Here is a 10,092-nt window from a genome sequence, read left to right as displayed (position 1 = left end):
CGACTACGTGGGAGTCCAGTGACATAGCCATTACGTTAACTGCTAGTTCCCAAACATTTTTTTTTTTTAACTGGGAAGAGATAGGGAAAGGGGAAGTGAAAAAGCAAGCTGCCGGGTCTGGAATTCAAACCACAGTCAGCCATGTGGGAGTCCAGCACCTTAACCAACGTGTCACCTGCTGGCCCCTCTATGTGGTTTTAAAAAGAATGTATGTATGTGTGTGTATGCACATATGTGCACATGAAAGCATTTATATGTATATATATGAAAATATTAGGGGACCAGTGGGTGGCATGGAGGTTAAGGTGGCTGGAGCATAGTTTTCAACTGGCAGCTTGAAAAACATACCATGAACAAAAATAAGAAAAACACACCAGGAGTGTGTGCCTAAAATCTTGAGGAGAAAATGGACCAGAAGAGACTGTGGCATGGCCATCCCCCTTGGGGAAGTGACGTCTCACTCTCTCTCCCCCTCTCTGTCTCTCTCAGGCAAGTGCACGTATTTTTCCAAAGAAGACATACAAATGGTGGGACCAGCAGTTAGTGTAATGGCTATGTCACTGAAATCCCATGTAGTAGACCACGGTGAGTCTCGGATCCGGTGACTTAAAACTCACGCCGGGCGCGTGTGCGTGAGTGCCCAAGATCCCGAGAAGAGAATGGAGGAGAAGGGACTGTGGAGTGGCCATCCCCCTGGGGGTTCATGTCTGGATTTCTGTCTCTCTGTCTTTCTGGCGAGCGCACGTGCCCTGTAGCAAAAACCTTTCCACCCCCCCCCCAAAAAAAAGAATACATACAAATGGTCAATAAAAAGATGCTCAAAACTGTCAGTCATTAGGCCACAATAAGCTAGTGCTTCACACCAATAGGATAGCTATAATAAAAAAGATAGTAAGTATTGGCAAAGATGTGGAGAAATTCGAGCCCTCATGAAACACTAGCAGGAGTGTAAAAAGGTGCAGCCACTTTGGAAAACAGTTTGGCATCTCCTCAAAATGCTAATCTAGATTGACCCATCAATTCCACTCATTAAAGTAAGAAAGCATCCCTTGGGGCTATGGCTGTGGCACATCCCTTCTCCATTCTTTTCTAGGAATTCTGGGCACAAATGTACAGGCGCCCAGTATGAATTTCAAGCCACTGTGCCAGGGACTCAAACTGCACATTTGGCCATGTGGGATATAACTGCCTTAGCCTCCATGCCACCTGCCAGCCCCTGAACATTTCATATAAATGGAGGTCTTGTACACAGTACATGGCCTGTTGCACCTGGCTTCTCTCACTCCATGTGGTAGTGTCCATCATTACTTCATTCTCTTTTATTGCTGAATATATTTTGCTTATCCATTCACCAGTAGATGAACGTCTGGGTTGTTTCTACCTTTCGGCTGTTATGAAGGAAGGGCAGTGTGCATTGGTATAAAAGGTTCTGTGTGGGCATATGCCTTCATTTCTCTTGGGCATGCATGCACATGCACCAGGCATGATTTTCAAGACACCAAGTCTGGAACTTGAACCATGGTCAGCAATGTGGGATTCCAGCCCCTTAGCCACCATGCCACCTGCTATCCCTAAAGCTGTTATTTCTTAAATTGTCTGAAACAGGGGCTGGCAGGTAGCATAGTGGCTAAGGTGCAGGATTCCTACATGGCTGACTGCAGTTCAAGTCCCAAACCTGGTGGCTTGCTTTCTCACTCTTTCTCTCTGTATCTTTCTCTGGTAAAATTAAAGCATAAATAATAATAACAACAACAACAACAACAAAAAAAATATATATATCTTTTAAAAAATCATCTGAAATATAACAAGTATTCAATGAATGAGTTTATAAATAATAAATGAGTTAATGGAAACATATACCAAATGTGAAACATATGGATTTGGAGGGCAAGCAGGAGGGCATGGTAGTTAGGGTGCTGGACTCTCATATGGCCCACTGGACTTCAGGTCCTATACCTGGCGGCTTGAAACCCACGCCAGGTACATGTATGTGCATGCCCCAAATCCCAAGAGGACAATAGAGGAGAAGGGACTGTGGCATGGTCATCCCCCCAGGGGGTGATTTCTCACTTTCTCTCCCTCTATCTTTTTCTGTCTCTCTGGTGAGCATATACACCCTACAACAAAAATCTCTCAAAAAATATATAAATACATGTGTGTACACAGACATACACACAGAGAGATATCTATAGATATATAAAGATATGTAGAGATACATAGAGATACATATATATATATAATAGATATATGTAGATTCAGAGACTGAAGTCATTTGAATCTCAACTTTGCCATGACTAAGTGCTGAATTTCACTGAGATTTTAGTTTTTTCAACTCTGGTTTAGAATAATAATGAAATAATCTCCATAAAATAATCAGCCCAGTAGGAAAAGTCCCTACTGCTCATTGGCAATCTAGCAGATTAGGAGCTACATTAAAAGCAAACATCAGGGTCTAGTCATGGTATAGTGGTGAAGGCAACTAGATCCCACATGGCCAACTACACAGTTCAAGTCCCAGACCAGGCTTGAAAAATAGGCCAGGCACATATGTGTGTGGCCAAATCCCAAAAGTAGGGAGAAGGGATTCCACTGTGACCATCCTCCATTAGAGATGCTTTCTCACTCCTCTGTCTCTCTCTGGAGAGCTTATGAGACCTCTGACCAAAACTCAAACAAAAAGCAAATATCAATGACAGTAGTCATATTTTAGTTAAATTGTGTGGTAGGTACACTGACACTTTATTACTCGTCCTATCTATACAGAATATATTCTTTTCCATGTATCAAATATCACATACGTTTAAAAACAGGCTATAAAACAAAACAACAAAGAAAAACCACTTAATGCCTGAGGGCCAAATATTTGTGATTTTTGGTCATTTCATGATCTAGTCAATGCACATCATTTTCCCTAATGGCCAATACAGTCATTTTCATGACAAGAGATGTTCTCTCCCTGTCTGAAGGGAATGCAAGACCCAGGTCCGAGCTAATCCTGCTGGAAGAAAGCTCATAACTCATCTTGAGCCACTGCTTTCTGATTAACCTGCATTAGCTAAACACATCAGATGTATCTTTAAAATCGGGTAATTTCTGGAAGAATAGCACGCCTCTCACTGGTGGCACTGACACACTCAGCCAGACTCCCACAAGGACAGTGCACCTTGAATTTTCATCCCTACCATGGGGAAGACGCTCAGGCTCAGGTGAAGGGTGAAGCCAAAAGCACGCCTGCAGTAAAGAACTGCAGACAACCTAATCATTATGCCTGCAGCCCAACCTGAGTGTTTTCACACTGTCAATTTCAACCCGGCAATCTATCAAAGCTTCTAGAAATGAGTCATGAATAAGGGAGAGATTCAGACAGAGTATGAAGCACAACCCTCAAGGCACCCCACACTTCAGTAGAAATTCCCAAACTTCAAACCTATAAACAGGTCCTATACCTAGGAAGAACAAAGAATCCAAATATCTGATCATGGCTTAACTACTTAGGTCACATGTCAGACGTGGGAACAGGTCAGCATCATGGCCAAAAATCTCTGGATGTCATACGGAAACTGAAATAATTAGATACATGGAACAGGAAGGACATGACTTGGGATTTTTAGCAAATGTATGTATGTGCTGTCATAAAAATTATTTAGGAAGTTTCTTAACCAAATACAAACTAAAACCACTGAAATAAAGAATATTTATGATCTGGGGACCAGCAGTTAGCATAATGGCTATGTCGCTGGACTCCCATGTAGTCAACCACGGTTCGAGTCCTGGACCCAGTGGCTTAAACTCACATTGGGCATGTGTGCGTGCATGCCCAAGATCCCAAGAGGAGAAGGGAGGAGAAGGGTGTGGCCAACCCCCATGGGGGGTGAATTTTCGCTTTCTGTCTCTCAGTCTCTCTCTGTCTTTCTGACGAGCACACGTGCCCTACAGCAAAAATCTCTCCCCAAAAAAGAGAATATTTATGATCTGTAAAGTTCCTCTCATCAGATGAGTAATAGTTTTAGCATCTCATAGGGAGAAAGGAAGAGGAAAACTATATTTTTAGTGATCAACCCAAGTAAAGGTCTTTTCTATTTTCCTTACTTGTTCTTTATGGGGGAAAAAAATTCTGCTAAGAGGTGTCTTTCCTGAGAATGAGCTGGGGCACGCAGGCAGGTTCACAGTGCACACCCACCCACACGCCACCCAGCTCTTCCCTAAGCACTGTGGTTGCAGAAAGATGAGGACTCAGGTATGTGCCACGCTGACAAATCTCATCAAAGAAAACCTGGAACAGCCTATCCCCCTGGCCCTCGGGGCATCTTCTCTGAATTAAACGCTGCAAAGGTCACTGACCTCATCACCTCAGATACCACAAGTAACTGAGGAGGTTTAAGCCAAGATAGTTAGCCAGTTCAACTGGAAGTTATTAATGATTTCAAGGGAAGAAAAGGACTACATAGGTCTTAAACAAATCCCATGTTATCAAATGTGAAACAAATAAAATTAGTTGAGCTGTAAACTTAGATTTGAAATTGATCTAAATCTAATGTCATGCTTACACTTTAAAGACAGAAACCTGGGCCAGCCACATAGCACAGCAGGTAAGTCCCATGTGCAGGGAGCCAGATCCCACATACAACTATAGTTCAAGTCCCAGTCCTGCTGGCTTGAAAAACACACTGGGTACATTGGGTATGTGTGCATGTATGCCCCAAATCCTCATGAGATAGAGAAATGGAGGAAAGGGATTGTGATACAATAACATCCCACAGGGATATGCTTGCTTTCGCTCTCTCTTTCTCTCCTTTTAATACGCTCACACACCCTCTGGCATTAAAAAATAATAAAATAAAATGAAAGGTTGGCCCTAATTGCCTAGTAGATTACACAGAGCCGACTAGATTTCAAATCCCAGACCTGGTGGCTTAAGACATATGCCTGGCAGGGACCAGCAGTTAGCGTAATGGCTATGTCGCTGGACTCCCATGTAGTCAACCACAGTTCGCATCCTGGACCTGGTGGCTTAAAACTCATGCCAGGTGCGTGTGCGTGCGTGCCCAAGATCCCGAGAGGAGAGCAGAGGAGAAGGGATTGTGGTGTGGCCATCCTCCCTGGGGGGTGATTTCTCACTTTCTGTCTCTGTCTCTCTCTGTCTGTCTGGCGAGTGCATGCACCCTATAGCAAAAACCTCTCAAAAAAAAAAAAAAAAAAAAAAAAAGAAAGAAATATGCCTGGCACATGTATATGCATGCCCAAATCTTGACAAGACAGAGAAATGGAGAAGGAATTGCAGTGTCACCATGTCCCACTGGGGGGAGTACTTTCTCCCTCTCTGTCTCTGTTGAGTACATGTATCCTAAGGCAATTTAAATAATAAATAAAAGACAGAACCTTTTGCATTCTAAGTAAACATAATCTGAATCTCTGGTTTTGCAATTTTTGCCAAGAGTTACACTACAGTTACAGTTGTGGGCTCCATCCTCTGGTCCCTAAAGTAGGAAAATAACAATTATACCACAGTGGTTTACTCAGTCCCCGCATCAAATGCCAAAAGCACTGTTCATCAGCCTTCTCACGCTTGTTTTAAACATCTAGTGAACATAAATGTATGGTAACACTACCCACCACGATGTTTTCTATGATACATAGAAGAATAAGAATTAGACTTTAAAAAGTCTGGAAGATAATGTCTTAGAAACTTCTAGGAGACACAGCTGATGGAAATACTACCTCTTTTCTGTACTCAAAACGAGGAAGGTTATACAATGAAACTTTTTAAAGTTTTTGCCATAGGATGCACATGCTCTCCAGAGAGAGAAAGAGAGAGAGAGAGAGAGAGAGAAAGAAAGAGGGAGGGAGGGAGGTAGGGAGGGAGGGAGGGAGGGAGAGAAAGTGAGAAATCACCCACCCCAGGGCATATACAATGAAATTTTAAAAAATAATTTGATATGATCATTGAGAAAACCTACTGAGACTCTCTTTACTTCAAGGGAACTGTTGCTCAAATGTCAAATAAGCAAAAATGTTAAAGGAATGTATTTATCACAAGAAACTCCCAGGACCAATACTTACACAACCTCCAGCAAGGACTTCCGCTGGAAGTGGAATAGAGCCATCCCTCCTGGTAAATTTGTCCCGGACAAAATCATTAACCTAATTAAAAAGACAACATCATTAACCAGAATTCTCGACCATTTCCTTTGCTGGTACACCAATGCTTATCTAAGTCAGCAAAATATTTTCTCCCAATAAAATTAAAAATTACCAAATCTTCACATGCCAAGTATTACAAATGCCCTGACAAAACAGCATCAGTTTTAATTTTGGGATTAATGATAATTTATCGAAGTCATAAATTCAGTGAGAAAGACACTTACAGTCAGTTTAATGGCCTTTTCTGGAGCAACCCCTATGAGCTGTGGTATCAGACCTAGGGAAAGGGGAAGAATGATCAGCAACACAGAAGACACAACACTACTGAGGAAATATTTGTCCTCAATTGCATGAAACATTTTGAGGTTTTCATTAAAATGAGAAAAGTAGATCATCCCTAACACCCTGTCTATATATGTAATAATTATTTACAAGTCAAGTTAATGTCATGTTTTCTTGAGGCTATCAATCCTTTTCTTAAGCATCCTTCCTTTAAAGCCTAATTATCTGACCCATCCCAAAAAGTCCACGAAGAAGGCATGAAGCCAATGGGTCTTCTCTACTCTGGACGCATTGCCAGTAACTGTGTAACCAAACTCCCTGCCCTGTTACAACCAACAACGTACAAACACACACAGACACTTAAGAAAAGCTAATACTTGGGGAAGCTCTGAAACGTGCACTGTTAAGCATACCCTGATTTCACCACAAACACTACCTACATAATAGCATACAGTAGCTTGGTTATTACAGATACCAACTCCCATAATTTTCTTCTCAGTGAAACTCAGCATCAGTATTCATTTATCTAAAAGGAAGCCAAAACTGGGAAGAAAAATGCAGTTTTAAGTATCATTTAATGAGTATCTTCTATAAGCAAAAACATTTGCCTATTGTATTCTTATTTACTAATACATGTCAAGCTTAAGATATTTTTAAAAGAATCCCCTCAAAACAAAGGAAATCATTATTCTTAGAAAGTAAAATTTCCCAGGCTGGCTTCACACTGCAAAAGAAAAAAATAGATATAAACAATTCAACATCTGTAGATATTCATAGGGCTCAGCTTTTTAAAGCACACGGCTTATCCAAATTGTTAGCATACATTGTTTTGCATACATTTTTTAAAGATGCTAACACTAAACATTTCAGATCCTTTAAATCATCCAGCCAAGGGGGAGGTCTGGATGTGTCTGCGGGCTTCCTCACTGCTGATCTTAAGCCTACTTTGAGGATACTGCTGAGTGATTTTCCATGAGTTGAGAGCCAGCAAGTAATCACACGTACAGGCTACTGTCAGTCAAACTGAATTATCAATGACAAACACGAATTCACACACACCTTTATGGGCAGAGACTGATTTAAAAGAATAAATCAGCAGATGGCAGTCTTAACTTTCTAACCCTCATGATTATCAGGCCCTATTACTTTTAATCTAACTCCCATACAACCATGTCAGCAAGTGTATTTGTTTTACAACTTGCCTCAATAAGGCTCGTGGAATTTTAATAAAGTACTGATTTGTGTCATTTTATCATTGTTGCCTGCAAAGAAATTTAGCAAATCTGTCAACAATTTTGTCAATCATCTGACAGAATAATGGACCCGTTCTAAGCAACATATGACAATCTCAATAATCACACGTTCACATACAGAATTCCTACAATCTTCTCCTTAATTCAAAAGTCTCTCATTTAAAGAACTGATTTTATCAGTTCACCTTCTGAGTAAAGCTAACAATCCCCTCCCTCGCGTGCTATACTGCACCCATTGAATTAGCCATTTCTCCCAAACGAAATCTTCTGTAAGCATCTCTCCACTGCAAAGGCAAGACCATACAATACATTTCTAGGTTTCTTCTAATAAATCAAAGAATAAAAAGGTCATTATACAACCAAGACAGATTAGAGATGTCAAAGAAAACAACCTCAGTGCCACTCGACCCCGAGTCCCCAGTAAATAAAATCTGGAAAAGCAGGCTTAATTCGTTTAAAAGAAGCAGTCACCTGGGCTGTTCTACATTCCAGATGATGCGAGAGGCTAGAGTTCTGATTATTTGAGCAAAATTAAAACGTATTCTTAGAAGCAGGGCATTGAAACTAGTTTGATTTCAGAAAGGCTCTTTTCTCTTATTCCATGTAAGAATTGTCGGGAAAGTCATGACACATTTTTCTATGCAAGTTCTCTTACTCTATGTAAGACTTGGTGGGAAAGTCATGATGCCTTTTTCTATGCAAGTTCCTACAAAAAGTGTGTCAGAATTTTTCCAATGATGCAATGCAAAGCCCAAACTGAACTTCCTTAGGACCCTCTCCTTCAAATTCCAGTGTACTTCACTTGAATATCTGCATTAATACTGCCCATAGGTGTTCTTTCTCCTGTCCCTGAGCTTACAGCTTTGTTTAGGTTCAATTTTTCTTTCTTGGGAAGAGGTTCTAAAACAAACAGTTCAACCAGGCTCAGAATGGGATACGGATTAATAAGCCTGTGTGCAAACAAACAAGTACAGTAAATGACATGAATGCCCTGGACTTGCGCTTGTGGAGAGTATTTTCAAAGAATTCCAAGTGGCGCCCAAAGGGATTAAAAAATTAATCTCCCTCCCCAAGGAAACCTTAAATTCTAATGTGAAAACATGTACATGAAAGTCATTCCCGCCCTGAAGAGAACAAGTTCCTACAAAGCCGACGGAGGTGGAGCAGATTCTGCAGCGGCTGCCGCCTCCGACGCCGACATTTTCCGCCGCCGGCTGCCGCCTCCGACGCCGACACACAGCGCTGTGCTCAGGCTCCGGCCGGCGCTAACTCCCCCTGCAAAAGAAAGTCTGCTTTGACGCTGTGCCTCTGAGCTAAAGCAAAGGAGGGAGCAAGAATGAGAGTTGGAGCCAAAAGCGTTTCTTTCTTTTTCTTTTTTTTTTTTTTAATGTCAGATGACTCATTGGAAAAGAGTTACAAATGGTCTCTTTGGAAGCCACAAAAACATTTGGTTATTTCTTGCCCTTGAAACAAGGGCAGAGGCGTAAACTCACCTTCAAGTGGCAGCCCAAGTATTTCCCCTCTTTGACTCTTTGAGAAAACAAGCTATTTTTTAGATGCTGTCCTTGCATTTCACCTGCAGACATGCGCCTTAGTTTGGAAATGTGTGGTGGCCACACACCCAGACTGGCACACATACAGGATCTGGATCCCAAGAAGTAGAAAGAACAGGAAGAGAAAAGCCAAGGCCCTGTTTGCAGACTATTCTTGCTAGTCGCCAAAAAATAGAAAGGGAAATGAGCAAAGAGAAGGTAAAGAGAGATGGCCCTAGTCTGGCGGGGCAGGCTACGTAGTGGTTTCCATAACGAGGGAGTTAAAATTTGCTGCTGGTGAGATAAAATCATTAACTTCAACAGCTGAGATCTGCTTACTCACCCCGATAAAGTCCAAAGAAGCCTTCGTAACGCAAGACTTTCTTGAAGCAGTCAAAGCTGTTTTTGTACATCAGCTCCCCCACGACAGAGCCTGTGCCACGCTGGTTTTGCATTCGGGTCTTCACCAGATCTATAGGGTACACTGCAGTGGCTCCCACAGCTACAAAGAGAACAATTGTTCGACTTAAAACCGAAAGTAATTAAATGGAGAGTCTACAGGATGACAAACCTCAGTTCAAAGGAGGACAAAATAAAACACTATTATCTGTTTCCAACAAGATATTATTTTTCCTCCTCATACGCTACTGAAGGATGGCAGGCTGGCAACCACTGGGACTCACAAACACAGCTGATTCTGAGAACAACTGCCAAGAGCACATTTTGATATCTTAGATTCATAATTTAGAGAGTGGATTACCAACACTACATAAGCAACATTCAATTTCTTTACTTTTTTTTTTTTTTTTTGAGAGGTTTTCGCTAGAGGGCGCATGCACTCGCCAGACAGAGAGAGACACAGAGACAGAAAGCGAGAAATGGTC

The 10,092-nt window shown here is 41.6% G+C and overlaps 1 protein-coding gene across 3 annotated transcripts in view; it reads right to left on the bottom strand.

Moving 5' to 3' along the window:
- The window catches only part of SLC25A12 (solute carrier family 25 member 12), a 146,804-nt gene that overhangs the window by 25,539 nt on the left and 111,173 nt on the right, over window positions 1–10,092 (bottom strand). For all 3 annotated transcript variants that reach the window (XM_006141477.3, XM_006141475.2, XM_027776035.1), the window contains 3 exons: window positions 9,552–9,710; window positions 6,366–6,418; window positions 6,061–6,141 (listed from right to left, as the gene is read on the bottom strand). In XM_006141477.3, the coding sequence (XP_006141539.1) occupies window positions 6,061–6,141; window positions 6,366–6,418; window positions 9,552–9,710 (293 nt within the window). The remainder of the gene's footprint in view (window positions 1–6,060; window positions 6,142–6,365; window positions 6,419–9,551; window positions 9,711–10,092) is intronic.

The sequence above is a fragment of the Tupaia chinensis genome, unplaced genomic scaffold (assembly GCF_000334495.1).
Source record: "Tupaia chinensis unplaced genomic scaffold, TupChi_1.0 Scaffold000056_1, whole genome shotgun sequence".
Taxonomy (NCBI): Eukaryota; Metazoa; Chordata; class Mammalia; order Scandentia; family Tupaiidae; genus Tupaia; species Tupaia belangeri.
Note: the sequence above shows the minus strand (reverse complement) of the source record. Positions and strands in the feature narration are given on the sequence as shown.